Here is a 20803-nt window from a genome sequence, read left to right as displayed (position 1 = left end):
GAGGAAGGAACTATTAATTTTGAATGCTAAGATACTATCATACATTTTTGTATGTGTTTATTGGCTGTACTAAATATTTCTCACCCTGAAGATGATTACTGGCCAGCAATTCTGTATAACTATTTTAAAGTTCTTGGATGTCCTATTCTCCACTACATGTTAATGATGTCAGAAATCTCTTCTTCATAAGTTAGAGATTTCAGATGGATCCATAAAAGGAAAGCAAGTGGATTAAGATCTAGTGTTCAAGCCAATATTATTAAAATTCTTCCATTTCAATCCTTTTTCAGGAAAATAGTTGTCCATAAGATGTTACCTATAGTGCAGAGGTGAGCAGCAGGTCCACCAGATATCCAGATATCTATCACATGTTCATAAAATGAGCTGAATGAGTTACTTTCAATAATTCTATCAAAGAAAGGTCCAGAAAATGTGAATACCTTTCTTGGTGGTATTGCCATCATCTGAGAAGACTAATGATAAAACTAGACCAGATATTGGCTCCATACTTTGTGTTGGTGTCCACATACATGCATTTTGTGGATGTCGATTTCTATTCACTAATCCACTGTATGAGAATTCACTGTGTTTCCTTTTATAATATGGGCTGCATTGTGAAAAGTATTGTTCTTGAGAAATTCTGATCTTGCATGTGATGACTTACAATGTAGTGGCAGAATTCCTGCCTAGTCTCCTGGCAGCAATTCTTGTACCTTCTACATGTAAAAGGGATAGGTAATTTTCTGTGCAGTACTCACACAACAGAGCTTTCTTAATGCGACTGTGAAATACTTGGTACTTATTCTTTGGACTTCCACAGCAGTTTGAAACACAGATTTTTCTTTCATTCTGATCTATATTGGTGCTTGCTCATGACCACTAAACTCTAGAAATAGCACAAATATACCTGGCACACTCATAGTAAATTAGAGAAACTGTATGTGAATTGATGTAAATATGACAATGGAAAGCCCTTGATGGAATACAAATAATTTAAGCATTAAAGGTAAAAACTCAGCAAATAGTGGAGTAGTTGAGTCAGTGATAGGCACATAAAAGGATGGAGAACTTTGTTAGCTTTCTGATGAAGAGAGAGAGAGAGAGAGAGAGAGAGAGAGAGAGAGAGAGAGAGAGAGAGAGAGCACTCATTCAGTTGTTGTCTTTACTTCTTTAATTATCTGGATTCATGTTAGGCCAAAAACAAAAGCAGAGCATTAATTTTACAGCCTCCTTCACCTCCACAACCTTGGAATGATGTTATAAATGCTACACAAGATGGAGCGCGGTGCCCAAATGCACAGAGTGCAAATGATAGCTCAGAGGACTGCCTATTTCTCAATGTATATACAACCAAAGTAAGTAACAAGAAAGTTTCTGATTAACTTGAAAATTGTTGTATAAATTTCCTGTAACTATGAAACAACTATTTGCATGAGATATCGCATATGTTAAATGCTGTCTTTCCTGTATATCTTTTGAAGTATTTTTAAAGAAATGCATGCCTCAAGATAACATCAATTATACAAAGTATACATGTCCCAGTTATGGGGGAAATGTTTAATTACAACAGCAGTATGTATTGTTCCGAGTTGTCAGGATGGATGTCTAAACTGTAAGCTTTCAGCCATCAGCACATGCTCTAGTTAAAGTAGTAAAATAATGCTAGAATAAGTTCACGTAACAGCTACAATTTCCGTACTGATATATACAAAAGACAGTCAGTAGCTTCACACACACACACACACACACACACACACACACACACACACACACACATATATATATATATATATATATATATATATTAAAAAAATAGAGGGAAACATTCCACGTGGGAAAAATATATCTAAAAACAAAGATGATGTGACTTACCAAATGAAACTGCACAGGTCGATAGACACACAAACATACACATAAAATTCAAGCTTTCGCAACAAACGGTTGCTTCATCAGGAAAGAGGGAAGGAGAGGGAAAGATGAAAGGATGTAGGTTTTAGGGGAGAGGGTAAGGAGTCATTCCAATCCCAGGAGCGGAAAGACTTACCTTAGGGGGAAAAAAGGACAGGTATACACTCGCGCACACACACACACACACACACACACACACACACACACACACACACACACACACACACACACACACACACATAAAAGGCTTTTTGAGACATGTATGAGCAACTTAATAGCTGTGAGTGTATGAATTTGATTCCCAGTGAGATATGAGTTTTAATTTGCCACAAACATGCAGTTCAGTCTTGACTCATTCTCCATCCCTGGAAAGTCTCCCTCATGATGGGATTTATGGTTCCCAAAACATTCGAGTGCACACTCTACCAGGAAGTGAGAAGCACCACTAACAAATTCTTTTGAAATCCATTTCAGCTGCCAGAAGGCAGACAAAATACTGGGAGGCCTGTGCTGGTGTTCTTCCACCCTGGAGGCTTCTACAGCATGAGAGGCAGCAGTGACCTGTTTGGCCCTCAGTACCTCATGGATGAAGATATTGTTCTAGTCACTGTTAACTACCGGCTTGGTGCTCTAGGTATGTACATTTAACATGCTGTCATGTTTGATTTCTGTTCATTTTGTTACCATATTTCACTCCAGGCACAGCAAGCCTGATCGATCAGCATTCTTGTAACAATACTTTTATGACATGAACTGCAAGTACAGCTAAATATTTTTATTTTCAGACCCATCAAAACAAGAAAATTTTGAGCCATTTCAGAATAACTATTTTCAAATTATATACTTAGCTTTCTTGCTCTACTTTTTTCCAAACATATTAATGCATCTGATAAAGTGTAATATACAGAGTTGGTGAGGCCTCTATGGCCTCTTGTTGATGTATTGCCTGTTGGTTTTTGTCTTTGGATCTTTGTCAAATATTTGTTTAACCATTTTTCTGATGTTTCACCAGCATGAGTGGCTGGCATTATCAAAGGTTCACCTTCCATTGCTGGTGCCATACTAGTGATGGAGGGTGAACCTGTGACAATGCCAGCCACTCATGGTGATGAAATATCAGAAAAATTATTAAACAAGTGCTGGGTGAAGATCCTTAGCCAAAACCCAACAGGCAGTACAGTAAGTGTAAAATATGTAAAAAGATATTATATCATCATATTTTAATAGATATTCAATTGAAGTATCAAGATGTAGGACCTACTGGATCTGCTCTACAAAAATTGATGACTTAAGGTTCTAAAGTATCATATAATCAAAATTGCAGTCAGCAGTTTTGCAGACTACCTTCAACTGAAAAATAGTCATGCTCTTCAAATATATCATGATATATGATTTTGAATAAGTTTAACATTATATAAATAATTACACAAATTACATTAATAGTAATAAATTACATTTTTGCAAATATTAACAATTTCCACCATAATTGCCTGTATAAAAGACATGGTGACACTGAATAGTTCAATAGCAATGAGAAGAGAAGTAGCATTTTGACCTGTGATGGAATGCACAAACTTGTGATTATGGGTGAAAAGTACTGCAGTAGAGAATGTTTAACATTGCAGCACTTCGGCAATAGTGAATAATTTAATGATTATAAAGATTCTGCCTCGACTGCAAATTGAAACCAGATGTTGACCTAGGTTTCAGCGTGGATAACCATGCCTTCTTCGGAACTACACTCTGCCTAAAGGACCATGCCTCTTTAGGCAGTTTGTAGTTTTAGTGTGTTCCAAAGAAGGCATGGTTATCTGCGGTGAAACCTAGGTCAACATCCAGTTTCAATTTGCAATCGAGGCAGAATCTTTATAATCATTACTGCGGTGGAAGTAAAAGGGTATTTTACAATTTTTTTAAAAGAGTTATGGGCTAAACTGATTCGAGGAGAATTGTGTAATATATTCCATCTTCCATTCCTTCTGTATATTAATGATCTAAACTTAAATGTAGACGCTCATAAAATGATGACACCACAATTATATTAAAGAGAGAACTAAGGAAGAATTACAGCAGACATTTAACACTGTCAAATACAACTTAGCAACTGAGCACAGAATAATCAGCTTTTAATAAATAATAAAGCAGCACCGCACTATAATTTAACATTGCTCTGAACAAGAACATTTGTGTCCCATTTCTCCCTATCAATGATGAATCAGCTGTTAACATTATAGTAACCAGATTCTTAGGATTATGGCTGCAAAACAACATAAAATGGAATATTTATACAAAACATCTTAATGCAAAACTGAACAAGAATTGCTACTTTCTTTGCTCACTATAATCCTGCTGTAGTGAGGAAACAATAAAGAGTGCATACCATGCCTGCATTCATTTTCACTTGAGATATGGGTTAACAATCTGGGGGAAATTTAAAGCAGCTGTGTAGCTCTGTTTAAGATCTCTAGTATTCTTCTTTCACCATATACTACATTATGGAAATATTTATAATATTCTTTAAAATAAATGTAACAGGTAAGGAGAGCAGATGGTAAAAAACTGTGATATTCATGATCACTTTACCAGACAAAAGAAATACTTGCACCTGACCCAAATCAACACATTCCTGTGCCAAAATAGTACTTTCCACATGGGAGTTACATCTTATAACAACCTCGCTAAAACCATAAAAGCATACACCTTTGGGAAATCTTTAAAGGCACATTACTCTGCTGAAGAGTATTCAAACATATGAAGTGAATTATGTAAATATTTAAATGTATGAAGTGTATTGTTTGTAATTTTAAATATGTGTGCATAGAAATCACTTTCACCTGCCTGCATATGAATTGGCTTGTTCAGTGTCTTACACATAAGCTGGTTTTGTAGACTACAGGAACAATAAAAATGCAGTAAAATCCAATACAACTGACTAATAACAATAATAAGACATGTCAGTGACTGTGTACACTGTCAGTACTGTGAGAATGAAAACTGTAGATCTGATGGAGTGAAGAATTGATTTTCATTGACCCTAATTAGATCAAAAGGCTTGAACTTTATCTACTTGATGACAGTTTAGTTTATTTGCATATTTGTGACAACTTGCCATGATGCTGAACATGCCAGTAAGTTGGCTAAGATATATTTTATCTGCAAATAATGTACGTGGATACATGATGACCAGTTACATAACAGTACTTTTTGGTTTTAATTTTAATTTAGAACAAAATTTGATAAATGTAATCCAACTACATATATACTATCTACTCAAAAGTTGATCTATGAAGCCGGAACACGAAAGAACAAATGATTTTAATTTGTTTTTAAGACTTTAACTATTTGCCACCACCTTTAATTCACAGGAGAGGTGAAAATATGTTTTTATGATTACATATTTTGGTCTTTTATATGCAAGAGTAACTTAAAGTTGGGGACAATGGAGGCTATTTTTGTTCCTAATATTATATTCATGAACTCTACTGTTATTTTCAAACAGTGCCAGATTCTTCATAACAAACTTTGTAATAGAGAGTAAATCTATTGTGAGGATGCTGTTAGTATGCTTAATATTTTTAACGCCTGCCTACATGAAGTTTGAGGATGGACACCAGACATTTCCTTACAGTGTGTTTCTGTCCAGTGAATATTTTGTGGAACTGGAATTGCACTGGGAATTTATTCCAGATGACATTACTCAGAAAACAGATGGCTTTTCCATCAACCACCATAGTCTGAAAGATGGTGATAAGATATTGAGTAAATAAAATGACAAAAATAATTTGGAATAAATTAAAAACCTGTGATACCTACTAGGAGAAAGTAAGCCCAATCTGAATTGCAATAAAAGAAAAAAATCTGACTAAACATAACCAGATTTATATTTACTAAGATGGTATCTGTTCTTTCGGACATGTCCGAAAGAACAGATACCATCGGTAACCAAGCAGCTCGTTAGAATGAAATGACAATGAAATGAACACCATTAGCTGCTTACAGGCGTTGACAGATGTCAACGGGGACAGATGAAAATGTGTGCCCCGACCGGAACTCGAACCCAGGATCTCTTGCTTACATGGCAGACGCTCTATCCATCTAACCCAACAAGGACACAGAGGATAGCGCGACTGCAGGGATTTATCTCTGGCATGCCTCCCACGAAACCCACATTCTCAACGTATTGTCCAGCTCTACATTCGTAGTGCCCCCGCCCATTATACACATTACTCGCGGCGCGTTGCCGATTCCCGTAAGAGTGCGGGCATTGTTTGTGCATTTGCATGGAAGAAGAAGATGGTCAAGTGGCCAGTGAGCCTTAACTATATATTTACTAAGATGGTATCTGTTCTTTCGGACATAGTTAAGGCTCACCGGCCACTTGACCATCTTCTTCTTCCGTGCGAATGCACAAACAATACCCAAACTCTTACAGGAATCGACAAAGCGCCACGAGTAATGAGTATAATGGGCGGGGGCACTACGAATGTAGTGCGGTACAATACGTTGAGAATGTGGATTTCGCGGGAGGCGTGCCAGAGATAAATCCCTGCAGTCACACTATCCTCTGTGTGCTTGGTGGCTCAGATGGATAGAGCATCTGCCGTGTAAGCAGGAGATCCCGGGTTCAAGTCCCGGTCGGGGCAAACATTTTCATCTGTCCCTGTTGACATATGTCAACGCCTGTAAGCAGCTAAGGGTGTTCATTTCATTGTCATAACCAGATTGCCAGTAGCCCTTCCCTATACTGATATGAAGGAAGCTGTGATCATATATGTGAGTGGTAGTGTCACCTTCTGCTTGTGTGTTCTAGATGATCACAAATTATCACTCAATTTCATTTGGCTATATTTTCGCCAACAATGAGTATCCAATTGATCTGATTTGAAGTTTGAAATGGAAAACATTTACTTTGCTTTATGAGAATTGGTGACTTTCTTGATGAACTTCAGGGATGAAATCTTTCTGAGTTAGAAGCTAACAGTGTCATCTCAATTTAATGATTCAGCAGCTTTCCTACTAATCATTTTCAGCCAACACTATTTCAGAGTGACACTGTTACATGGCTGACAACCTAAGAAAAATTCATCATTGAATGTTATTGTTGCTGGAGAATATGGTAGCACTGAGGAACAATGAGAACTTATGTTTATATGAATATATGAGAAGTTACTGTACGATAGGTATTTAGATGCCACTCCACCAATATCAATCTAAATGTGGTAACACCCATTTCATGAGAGAGGATGTTTCTGTCATCAAGTAAACTGATGTGTTTGGAGGCTAAGTGTAGGTCAAGCTACAGGCAACATAGAATTATGAAAGTTTCCGTAGAGCTCACAGACAAGGAGACATCTATAGAAACAATAGCAGTAAATTCTTCACAGACTTCAATTAGCACACAAACTACAGCCTAATAAGAAGGTAGGTGTACCATAAAAGTGAATTACTAGTAATGTTGGATGTTTGTCGGAAATAATCATTACCAGCAATGAAGTAATATTTCATTAATCTGAAAAAGTTAACAGGTACAGTATGCAAGTATGACAATCTGAGATATACTGCATATCTTTAAGACTGATTTTGATAGCCAAAAAGTGATGTGATTGTGATTTTTATTGGCCCCGTAAATTACCTTTTCTACAGTCTGTATTTGTAACATGGGACACGTCCTTATGCTTACAATGCAATACAATTTTGTGATATGATATTATCGTCTGTTGTACATGAGTGACTTTAACTCTAGTTTACTTTCTAACACTAATTTCTTAATGTGAAGCATAAAATTTATCGCTCACAAGATGAACTTTTCCTCACTGTCTGGTCATGCACTCAGCCACACTATGGACTTCTTCTTCAAGTGGAAGCTTTTTTAAGGTTTCAGGAAACATCCTCTCAGTTTTGAAGTTTTACAAGTTTTTTGGCAATGCTTGTATTAAATTTATACCACAGTATTTAGGTCCTTCTTTGAAAATGTGAAGTCTATGTAAATATTTTGTGAGCCAAACTACAATTTGATGGCATACATGATCCATCTGTGTCCTATTTAAGCAACAGGACACAGCAGCTTTTCAGATAAAAATAGATGCTCTTCATTGAAGCAAATATGGACAGGAGTACCACACGACCTGATAATTCGTGCACTTCCATTCATCATTGCAATTCATGATTTGCCTTACCATGTAGGAGTTAATTCAGTAATGTGTTATGCAGATGACATCACACTGCTAGGTACACACCATGACACCATACAATATGATCACAACAGGCAGCTAAGGAAAAATTAGAAACGGCAATGAATTGGTTTTTTCTAGTGCACTCTTTTGTAACCCATATAAAACACAGGAACTAGCTCTGGGGTTAACTTAAGATGTAGAAAGTATACCGGTAGAACTGTTAAGCTTCAAAATTGATTCCGCATTATATTACAAGGAACGTATGAGCTCATGTGTACTATCATATGTAGAAACTGACAGATGTAGTAACAAATGAGTACTTGAAGGTGGAATATTTGGGGATTTTCCAGTAACACATAACCAATGGCATACTGATGTGGAGACATTCCTGTTATGTCAATGAAATCCTGATAAAGGAATCAGAATATTTTGTAAAAAGTTATGTACTGTTTTAGTAATCAGAATAATGAGCAAACTGAATGCTAAAGAACACTCCCAATGTCTCTTTATCAAGCTCAAGATATTGACTGTTGTAAACCTATACATCTACGCAGCATTGTTTTATGTGGGAAGCAAGTTAAGTGAGTTTGACACCAAGGAGAATATCCACCTTCACAACACTAGAGGCAAACTGCAGTCCAGTAAACTGGGACACAGAATGACAAAGACTACAGACTCAAATAAAATAACATGCTTTAAATTTCTTTATAAACCTCTAATCTCTGCTTAGTCCTTTCCCTATAATATTTTCAAAGTCAAGATTTATGATTGACTGCTGAAACACCCATTTTACAAGATAATAGAATTATTTTTAAATAAACATAATGAACATTAGTTTCTAAGAATATTTCTCAAAATGTGGAAATTAATTGAAAGAACTTATTTGTAAAAAGTGTTATTAATTGTATGTTTAATGTATAACTCTGTTCCATTGTAAATGGTCAATGGTTCATAAAGAATTAAATTGAATTTTTGATGTATGACCTGCTTTCCTCTACAGAGACAACTTTTTTGAGCCATATGTGCCTGGTCACAAAGAAATGTTGATTAATGGTATAATGTCACCCGAAGGTGAATCTACAAGGGTTCATTTTTGCAACAGCAGCTATATTATCACACTACAATTCAGTCACTAGCTTTAACAATTTCATTAATGCTTCCAGTTACCTTTTGCTATTTTGAAATAATTAATTCAACATTTTACAGTGCTTAAATTATTGTCTTCATAGCCTATTTACCACAACAGCAATAAAATAATTGTGGATTTTCAGGCTTCTTAAGTACTGGAGACTCTGTTCTTCCTGGCAACAATGGATTCAAAGATCAGGTACAGGCTCTTCGATGGGTGCAGCAAAATATTGCCTTCTTTGGTGGAGATCCGAACAGTGTCACAATTTCAGGGTACAGTGCTGGATCAGCTAGTGTCTACCTGCATATGGTTTCTCCAATGTCTAAAGGTATCTTACTAGCTTTAAATAGGATTTTAGTGATAATAATGTTTGAAATATAATGTTATTAGCAATATTGTCTTTTAGCCTATGGTCATTATAATATGAGTATGTTTGCATAATCCACCATCTCATGCAGATAATTATATTTCCAAGTTGTTAAGTGTAGCACAGAGACTTTGTATAGCTGTGTCTAAATAATTTTTAGAAACTTAATCATTCATTCATTAAGTTGTACATCATGATCTGTAAATTATATTATGAAAGAGAGCCTCTAGATTTGTGGAAAGAGTTATGCTGTATAGTAAGGTAGTACATGTAAATATAAATGTTGTGGACTAGGGCCTCCCATTGGGTAGACCGTTCACCGGGTGCAAGTCTTTCGATTTGACGCCACTTCGGCAACTTCCACGTCAATGGGGATGAAATGACTGTGATTAGGACACACAACACCCAGTCCCCGAGCAGAGAAAATCTCTGACCCAGCCAGGAATCGAACCCAGGCCCTTAGGACTGACATTCTGTCGCACTGACCACTCAGCTACGAGGGGCGGACAAGGTAGTAGGTGAAAGTCAGTAAATGCTAAGGCAGTTCCTAGTTATTTCAAACATAATAGGTGGGTGATGTGCTTCAAGGCTTTGATTTGATTTGAAACTACTGATTCATAAAATGGAAGTAAACCAAAGAAAATGGATATTTTTGTTGCCTGGAAATAATGGCAGTTCTTTGAACACAGTTTAGAATTGAATATATTCGCTGCAAGATAACATTCACTTTTGCTCTACTGTTTTTCTAAAACTTGTAGCAAGAACAAAATTATAGATACTTGCTGCATTTCACATTTGGGAGAAGTGGTAACTTAGTAGGAGATAGCCACCCATATCTTTTATTTTAGGCTGTAAGGATGCTAATCATACTTTGTAAATATGTAGGAAATGTTTTCACAGAATGTAATTAATTTAGGACTAACAGAGACCACTCACTGAATAGCAGAAGCATTTAGTTGTTGTCAAGCACACATAAAAGTGAAAGTAAACTTAGTAGCTTTCAGAATAAATCCTTTGTTAAACAAGAGTACAAATACACACACAAAACACATGAATGCACCTGTGCCCCTATATCGTGCTAGTGGGGCACACAATAAGGGCACTACGTTTCAGCAGGTTACTAGGATGAGGTCAGTGTTGTATTAGGTTGTGTTGGGTGGGGTGGGTAGAGGTGAAGAGAGGTGAGGGGCAGAAAGAGGAGATGTGGGTGGATAGGTAGTGGCTTGGAGGGAGGCAGCAGATTTACTGGCTTGGAATGTGGGAGGGAGTGGTGGCAGGTATACAGGCTTGACGTGTGATGCATGGGTACCAGAGACAATGAGGTATGATGCATGATGAAGGTGACATGGATTTGGATGGGTCACAGGACAGAGGAATGGGATGGAGGGTGTGGGGGGTGGTAGGTTAATGGGCATTGAGGCCATGAAGGTTAAGGGAGCAAAGGACATGTTTCAAGGGTAACCCACATCTGCATAGATCAGAAAAGTTGGTGATGGAGGGAAACAATCCTGATGGCTTGTGTTGTGAAGCATCCATTGAAATTGACCAAGTTGTGCTTAACTGCATATTGTGCCACTGGGTGGTCAACTTTGTTCTTGGTCACAATTTGGTGGTGGCCATTCACTCAAGAGGACAGCTGATTGGTTGTCATACTGACATAAAAAACTGTGCAGTGATTGCAGCAGAGATTGTATATGACATGGTTCCTGTGGGAAGGTGTTGGGACTGGGAGTGGCATAGGGATATATCAGGATGTGTGTAGGTTGGGTGGGTGACGAAATATCACATTAGGAGGGGTGAGAATGATCTTGGATAGGTTGTCTCTCATTTCCGGGCATGAAGATGGATAATCAAAGCTTTAAAGAAAGATACAGCTCAGTTGTTGCAGTCCAGGGTAATACTGGGTGACAAGGGCAGAGAAGGGGGGGGGGGTGCTTCTTTGTAGATGATTCTTGGGGGTGGTGGGAGGATTAGGGGTGTATAAGGATATGGCACAGGGCATCTGTTTGTGGTCTAGGTTTGGGGAGTAGTACCTGTCTGTGTAGGCCAAAATGAGACCTCCAGCGTACTGGACAAAGAGGTTCTTGTCACTGCAGATACGCAGGCCACATATGGCCACACTGTATGAGAGTGGTTATTTGGTGAGGAAAGGATGACAGCACTCAAAATACAGGTACTGTTGGTGGTAAGTGGGTTTAATATGGACAGGGTTGTGAATAACCCATCGGAGATGAGGAGGTCAGTGTTGAGGAAGGTGGTATATTGGACAGAGAAGAACCAGGTGAAGTGGGTGGAAGAGAATGTGTTGATGTTGTGGAGGAATCAGGATAGTGTGACCTGTCCCTCAGTCCAGATCATGAAGATATCATCAATGAGCCAGAGAAGGGGTTTGGGGTTTTGAGAGGCTAGGAAGATTTGCACTAGACAACCCATAAAAAGGTTGGCCTAAGAGGGCACCATGCAGGTATCCAGGGCTGTAATGTGGATTTGTTAATACACAGGAGTGTATACAGAAACACTAAAACCATAACACATTACTATACCTAATACAGTGTAGAAAATCCACTGGCACTCAAAACATCTTCCAATTGAATGAATAAATACAGCTCCTGTATAGTTTACAAGGGAGTACTACATCTATTTTCCTGCAGAATAGTGATAGTTCAGGTAACGATAATGGAAGTGGATGCCAGTCTTGTGCGTTTCCCTCCACAGTAGACCACAAAAGATCAATAATATTGATATCTGGTGATTAGTAATAATACATTCTTTTAGTTTTTTAATTTTTATTTATAATGGCTACCAGTTATGAAGTAGTAATTCATCAATAGAATAGGAGGAGTTGTCTGGAAGACATGGTTTTAAATTAGATTTAAAACTTGCTTCAGTGCCTGTCAAACATTTTATGTTATTGGGCAAATGATCAAAAAATTTTGTTGCTGCATATTGAACTCCTTTCTGAGCAACTGACAGCTTTAACAATGGCTAATAAAGGTCATTTTTCCCTTAATGTTGTAGGTATGTATATCACTGTTCTTCACAAATTGTAATGGATTATTTATGATGAATTTCATTAGCTTTGATGGCACAGTTAAAATGTGTAGCGCCTTGAAGTGGTACATACATTATGTCTATGGGTGACTACCACATGTTATTCTTACAGCTCACTTTTGTGCAATCAGTACTTTCTTTCGAAGTGATGAATTATTCCAGAAAATTATTCTGCAAGACGTTATTGAATGGAAATATGTAAAATATATCAGCAGCCTGCTTTGTTTGTTTCCACGATTGGTAATGATATGAAGAGCAAAAGTAGCTGAACTGAATTGTTTGAGAAGCTCAATAATATGCTTCTTCCAGTTTAAGTTTTCATCAACATGTACATGCAAAAATTTTGAGCATGTATCCTGTTTGCTGACTGCTGTTCACATGCTACATCAATTGTTGATATTTCTCTATTTGTTGCACAGAACTGAATATTGTGTGTTTTCACAGAATTTAGGGAGAGTCCATTTTCAGAGAACCACTTAATAATTCTTTGGAAGGTCATTCACATATGTGAGGAACAGGAGTGGATCAAAATTAAACCCTGTGGGACTTCCTTTGCCCCCCCCCCCCCCTAAAGTCTCTAAAATTATCTACCTTTCCGACATTTTATGAATTATTCAGCTCAGCCTTTTGCATTCTGTTTGTTAAGTATGATTCAAACCAGCTGTGCATAAAGCCATCTTTTCCATGAAACATGAGTTTTTCTAAGAGAGTAACATGACCTACGCAATCAAATACCTTGCAAAGGTCACAAGAAAAACCAACTGACTATATATCATTATTTAAGTCTTGTACTACTTGATGAGTGAATGTATAAAAAGAAGTCTCAGTCAAACAACCCTTCTAGAATCTGACTGTGATATGCTGAAGAAATTGTTGCCACTTAAATGTGTGATTACTCTTGAGTACATTACTTTTTCGAATATTTTGGAAAAAGATGTCAGTAAGGAAACTGGATGATAATCACTTAAGTCTGTCTTGTCATTTTTTTATGAAGTGGTTTACCAGTTTCCCCTTCCTCTGTCCAGTCACTCCCTCCTAACCCATGTCACTGTCATTGGACACCACATTCCACAGGCTCTGGTACCCATGCAGCACATGTCTAGCCCGTGTAGCTGTTGCATTCTTGCCCTCATTCCTAGTCAGCAAACCTGTGTGAGTGTGTGTGTGTGTGTGTGTGTGTGTGTGTGTGTGTGTGTACTGAAGCTTGACAGAGGATTATTCCAAGAGCTAATGAGTTTGTGTGTGTTTCTTGATAACTCAACATTTTTGCTATTTGATGAGGGATCTCCTTTACACCTAAATAATAATATGTTCTGTTCTTTTTACATTGTGGTACCATGATTATTAGTGTTGTGTATGATATAAATCATATTATATTCAGTTTATTTGTGTTAAGTATGATAAATACTTTTACAGACAATTTGATTCATTCCAGGTTTGTTCCATAAAGCAATTGCAATGAGTGGCGCTGTTCAGAATGTAGTAGTTAAGGATCCATTACAACAAGCAAAAAGGCAAGCAAGACTATTAAGTTGCCCTGATGGGACTTCAGAGGAAATTGTTAACTGCTTGAGAGGAAAAGATGCTCAAGAAATTGCTGAAACTCTAAGAGGATTAGCAGTAAGTGTAGCATATTTTCTAATTTAGTCAAAAGATCAAAAACTAAAATATCATGAATTGATTTCACAGATTTCCAAAATTATCAGTAACCATCCAGACAACTGCTAATGTATTTTCTTATTGATTGAACATTGTTGTGGTAGTACACAAATTACATTTTCTTTCATGCAAATTTCAATACAAAGGGAAACACGTGGGGGAAGGGGGTTTAGACAGTTGTCATCTCCAGAGAAAGGCCTTCTCATCCCATCTGTTAAGCCTCTCCTGACCGAGGGTTCTGGGTGACTTTTCAAAACTCTACCCCTTTGCCCTAACATCACAAGTTCTTTTCCTTCACCCCTCTTCCTTCCACTTCAACCCTTCTGCCAGAAGAGGGAGCCATGGGCTCTGAAAACTTGCAAATCATAATATTTTTACATGTGTGTTCTCCTGTCACTACTTGGTGAGTAGAACTTTTATCTATATCTTATATTCTCAAAAAATGATTATTTTCATTAAAATAAAGATAATGATGGTGATATCTCACGAGTATTCTGATAGAGAAGGTGTTGAGTATTGCCATAAAACTATGAGGCATATCATGAGTCCAAATAGTAAATATAGTACTGGAAACAAGGCTGAAAGTATTGAAACTCTTAGAGAGTTATATATAGGCTTTCCATAAATATTCAATTGTAGAAGGGACCCATTTCAATTGCTATCACTGTACCTCTGATTAGTTTATAAATATATTAGCATTCTGTTTTACTTACATTTTTATAATTTATTTACTAGCTGTGTCTTTTTATTTAGTCATTCATAGGCACTAGTAACCAATCTTTGTGAGACCATGAGCCCAACACTGACCAAAAGAGTTTTGGAGATTACACAATAGCTGTTCATATTCAAATTGATTGATTCCAAATATTTATTTATTTCCTTTACATTTTGTACCAGCCAGCCTACTGATCTGATGTTCCTTCTAGTTTTTATCTTTGCTGCAACACTTGTGTATGGTCTGTTATTAATATTTGGAATGTGAACTAATGTTAAAGTCATTTTCTCTTGTCTGTATTGACATGCTATTAAAGTGGCAATATCTATGCATTTTTCATAATCATTCCCATTTCTTCTTGCAGCTATTAACAGAAATGTTTTGAATATCTAAAAGAATAAGTTTTCTTGCATATCTTTTCTGGTCATGTGTCTGCCAGCCTTCTTATGTTATTTTTACATCAATAATAGGGAAATAGTTGCAGCTTTTATGTCCTTTCACATTAAATTAGTATCATAATTAGTTATTATTATTATATTGAGAAACATTTATTTCTATCAACATGTAATAATTGTGTTTCTTAACTTTTTTATTTTAATTCAGCAGTGATTTTTCCTCTTTATAAATGTCGCTATTTACTATATTTTTTTCTGTTTAGGAATGGGGTTGGGATCCAATACGGGTGTTTGGAGCAGTTGTTGAAGATGATTATCAAAATGAAGCAGAGAGATTTCTTACTGCTGATCCAACAGAGCAGTTCCTTTCAGGGAATTTTACACATATTCCACTAATTACAGGAACCACTAAAGACGAATTCAGTTGGAAAGCTTTGCGTATGTTTACCTCTTCTCCATGAAATACATACAGTTAACCATTTTATAATCTGTGTTTAATGCACATTTGTAGGTTAAGGGATTTTTTAGATCTGTGAAACAACATGGGCATGTATTAAAAGATGTCCTCACATCATTGTGACACCTAACATAGATACAGGGCATACCTGTGCTATCTGGCTTCTGTATGTCTCAAATACTCTGTACCAAAACACTCAAAACATACAGTGAGAAGCAGAATAACTAAACAAGACCACTGGCTACACTGACTATTCCATTAACATACATCAAGTGTTTGTGCACTTGTGTGCCATTGATAGTGTTAATGAAGCAGATAATGAAGCTGATAGGAAATTCAAATATGATTTTGCAATCTATATTGTGTCTTTGTGCTGTTCCATCACAGTTTAGCTTGGACAATGTGGCTGCAATTTTTATCTCAGATGTATGGGCATGGGTGTATTACATGTAATGAGAAATATTAACACTGACCAATGACAGCAGAACATAGGTCTGCCAGAATTTCTATTTTACAAAATAAGTCAAAACATTTTTGCATAATTTCATTACTGCTACAAGAAAACAATTTAAAATAGTTCTCAAATGAAAAAAGTTTTTGATTCATCAGCTGCATGTTTAAAATGAAGTTGTGGTACATCGATCCAAATAACTTACAAAAGTACCATACTTTTGTGTTGCTTTCTTTCTTTCTTCCTCTTTGGTGTTAATTTTGTCTCATTGGGTAAGTATGTCTTAGTTTATTGCTGTGAATTCCTCTGAAAAACACTTTACAGTGTGTTGCAGAGTATGGAGATATAGATGTAGAATTTTATTTATTTTGTTATTTATTCATCCATAGATCATTTTCTACAATAGTATCAGACATAGCAGACAGTTTGCATCCATCTTCAGGTGTCTACTAGCTCAGTTTCTCCAGTGTCTCTGAGACTCACTCGCATGGGTCAAAGAAATCTATAATTATTTGTGCTGCCATTATCATTATATTCAACATCCCTTATTATACCTATTTGGTACAGGTCCCACACACTAGAGCAGTTTTCTAGGATGGGCTATAAATGTGATTTGTAAACAGTCTGCTTTGTAGACTGATTGTACTTCCCTATTATTCTACAAATAGACCAAAGTCTGCTTTACCTAAGACTGAGCCTATATGAGTGTTCCATGTCTATTCTTACAAAGAGCTACACCCAGGTATTTGTAAGTGCTGATTGATCCAAATTCTGACTCATTGATACACTGTATTACAAGGGTACTACATTTTTTGATTTTATTTATTTATTTATGTTACATTATTGAATGTTTAAAACAATTCATTTAGTGAAGGGCACAATTTTACATTTCTGAATATTTAAAGCAAGTTGCCAGTCTTTGCCCCACTTCAAAATCTGCTCAATATCTGACTGAATATTTGTGCAGCCATTCTTCTCTGTCTTCATAATAAATCATCTGCATGTCTTGTGCCTTTTCTGCTCAATTTTCTTATCTTGCATATTTTCTTTCAACCCTCTTTCTTGAGACTTGCGTTGTGGCTGTCACAAATACAGGATACTCAACTGTTCAGGGAATATTGATTTGTTATATAGATTAGTTTTGGCTGAAATTCATTAGAATAACTGCGGCATTTGTTGGATTATGAAGAATGTATAGTAACTGAATCATCCTCATCATCATTAGTTTCATGCTGTATAGTCAGTTCAAACACAATGATCTGCAGAAACACAAATTTTGGACAGCTTGCTGTGTTCAATAATAAAAATAAGAAAAACATACTGAATTTGTATATATATGCAGATCAATGTGACATTTGTTGAGCATATTTTGGTTCTGTATTTCAGAAATTCTTCGCAACACTTCCTGGGCAGAAGATATGAGTGAAAATTATGAGAGAGTTTTTCCCATATCTTTCATGTACGAACGGAATACTCCACGATCACGCCAAATCAGCAGAGAGCTGAAAACTTTCTACCTCGGTACTGAACCAATAACAAACAACTCCAGGATTGGACTTGGCCAAGTGAGTGAGAAATGAAAGCTCAGCATGATATCTGTGTCACAAAAGAGCATGGCAGCTTACTAACTGGTGTGTTTAAAAGCTTCAGTACAGTGACTGATCATGAATATAGGAAAGTAATTTCTAAAATGAAACATAGCTGTGAGATGGTGTCCTTTGCGATTTGACATGTCCTATTGCAAGTATCAGGTGTGTGTGAATGAGGAAAAAGGAAACTACTTTTGAGTTTGAACTTAAGAAACAGGTGAATGTAATTCCCAGCTACTAATTAAACTCAGTATCATTATTTATTATTAAAACCTTGAAAAAAAGGAAACAGAGTAGGTTACCATTCACCATGCAGCACCTTTCTTTCTTTCTTTGGGTCTACACAGCAAGGGAAGCTGCAAATACATACCATAAGTACTCTGCTACCTGAGTAGCTGCTTGTGTGTAGTCCATGTGGGGTCTACTCAAAGGGGTCAAATATTTCTTATCATACAGCACATGCTGTGTTGTTTGCACCTGAACCTCTGATTCAGACCCTTCATTCAGCTCCCAAGCTGAAGTCCATGATCTGTCCCGGGGAAAATGTTGCAGATCGTGAGATGTTTATGTTATGTGAGGAGGCTGAGAGATTTTGCCCCTTCAGCCACTCACCAACCAATTATCAAAGAAAAGTTCATAATCCAAAAAATAGGCATTGTCAATTCCTATGCTGGGCAGTTCAAACAAAATTAGAGTATCATCTCATATACAGTAGATACCCCATTCATACAGTTACAGTTAGTGGTGACTTCAGTCTAGCCTCACTGTTGGTGAAAATACTTTTTCAAAGCTAATGGTAGATAGAAATCATCATCAGAAACTGTACTAAATGCTTCCTCCAAAAATTATTTTGAGCAATTAGTGCAGGAGTCCACTTGAAGTGCACGTGGTTGGGAAAAAATACTTGACCCCTTAGTGATGAATAATCCTGAGCAAATAGGGAGCATCATGATGGATACAGGGGTTACTGATAACAACATCATTGCAGCAAGACTGACCACTGTAACATCCAAATCCACCAAAAATAAACACAAAATATATTGATTTGAAAAAGTAGATAAAAATTCACTGACATTCTTCAATCCTTGTAAACCAGATGTGGCTTCAATTCAGAGAAATAGAACCTGTGACAATTGAAAGATTTGTGCCGAATAAATTAATAAAAGGTGATACTGATTCGCCATAGTACAAAAAACAGGTCAGACAACTGTTGCGGAAGCAACAGAAAAAGCACGCCAAATTTAAAAGGACACAAAATCTCCAAGATTGTAGACGTTTTACTTAGACACTTAATACGGACTTCAATGGGAGAAGCTTTTAATAGTTTCCGAAACAAAATTCTGTCTCGACTATCTGACAGAAAATCCAAGAGATTCTGGTCATATGTAAAGTACATCAGTAGCAAGATACAATCAATACCTTCACTGTGTGACACCAATATATTACCAATGGTAGTGCCACTAAAGTGGAGATATTAAACACAGTTTTCCAAGATTCCTTCATCAGAGAAGACAAAGTAAATATTCCAGAATACAAATCAAAAACAGTTACCAGCATGATTAACTTAGAAGTAGATATCCTCAGTACAGCGAAGCAGCTTCAATCACTTAATAAATGCCATTCTTCTGGTCATGACCGTATATCAGTTAGGTCCCTTCCAGAGTACACTGATACAATAGCCCTGTATGATGAGTGGACCATGGTATGGTAGGAACTGCTCTTCCAATAGCACATGGAACATGTAATATACATAGGCTTTCTTCATGAAAGTAACTTTTCATTCACCTACATCAAATGCTAGTCAAAAATACACTCCCATACTTCTCTCTCTATCCAAAGATCATCCACCACATGCCAGCCATAGATGTTCAGGTGTTGGCGTAGAGGTCAATACTCAACACAGTCCCCCACACTGGGAATATAGAGTACTGTGAGACATGATGGTTGGTGTAAGCTGGTGCACGTGGCTGCTTGTACCCTGACTGGCCCTGCATGGGGTGTGACCAGACCATTTCTCATGGTGCTGTGTGATATCATGATGCCATACATATGGTGCTGTGCCAGATGTTGCAGAAGGTGTCTGACATGGCCATATCATCATTCAGATGGTGTGATGGGTGAAATGGGTGGTGGTAGAAGCTCATCGAAGTCCTGCCTGGCTCACATAAAATCTGAGGTTGGCGGTGACATGGGTGATGTGTGTTGGTTGTTGCCCTTGTTGACTCTTGTGTTGACATCCAGGTGTGTTGAGACAGAGTTATCCTAGAGCACCCAAGCAGGTTTAAGTCAAGCAAGTGAGACAGTCATCGGTTTGCTATGCACTAGAATGTTGAATGTTTGTGGGCAGTGTTTGAGCATCCTGTACAGATCTGAATAGGGGGCTGCAGAGCTGCTTGCACGCATGGCATCATCTCACAACATGACAGAATTGCAGGAGCTGAGGTCCTTGTGGATGTACATGTTTGGTGTTGAATGAGTTGATGGGGATGGGACATGCGTGTTCCAAATATGTTGCTGAACATGATGCACTGGCGTGGGTAAGAATGTCTCTTTTGAGTCAGGCATAGGCTAAGGGAAGTCTGCAGGCAAGACAAATGGCTCATTGTAGACAACCTTTGCCAGAGATGCCCATAGGTAATCCTTGTACCGGAGCAAATGCCAAGCAGGACCCACAGGAGCATCTCAGTCCATGAACCTCAAGGGCATGTGAGGGCCACCTTCAGGGTTTTCTACCACCTCTCATTGAGGCCATTAGTCTGCAGGTGAAAAATGTGGTAGTCCATGTGTGGGTAATCTCACAGAGGTGACACAAGGCAATGCAGAAGACCAATTCAAATTTGTAGCCCTGATTGGTGGTAATCAGTTTGGGGGTGCTGAAGCAGGCAATCCACATCTCAGGAGAATGCCTG

General features: G+C 37.3%; 1 protein-coding gene across 1 annotated transcript in view; it reads left to right on the top strand.

The window, feature by feature from the left end:
* Positions 1-20803, top strand: part of LOC124595033 (juvenile hormone esterase-like) — a 72927-nt gene that overhangs the window by 31520 nt on the left and 20604 nt on the right. Inside the window, exons 2-7 of the mRNA XM_047133594.1 lie at positions 1227-1355; positions 2383-2542; positions 9353-9538; positions 14064-14248; positions 15661-15835; positions 17692-17870. Of these exons, the coding sequence (XP_046989550.1) occupies positions 1227-1355; positions 2383-2542; positions 9353-9538; positions 14064-14248; positions 15661-15835; positions 17692-17870 (1014 nt within the window). The remainder of the gene's footprint in view (positions 1-1226; positions 1356-2382; positions 2543-9352; positions 9539-14063; positions 14249-15660; positions 15836-17691; positions 17871-20803) is intronic.

Source organism: Schistocerca americana, chromosome 2 (assembly GCF_021461395.2).
Source record: "Schistocerca americana isolate TAMUIC-IGC-003095 chromosome 2, iqSchAmer2.1, whole genome shotgun sequence".
Taxonomy (NCBI): domain Eukaryota; kingdom Metazoa; phylum Arthropoda; class Insecta; order Orthoptera; family Acrididae; genus Schistocerca; species Schistocerca americana.
The sequence above is the reverse complement of the archived record's forward strand: the minus strand, read 5'-3'. Positions and strand labels throughout refer to the sequence as shown.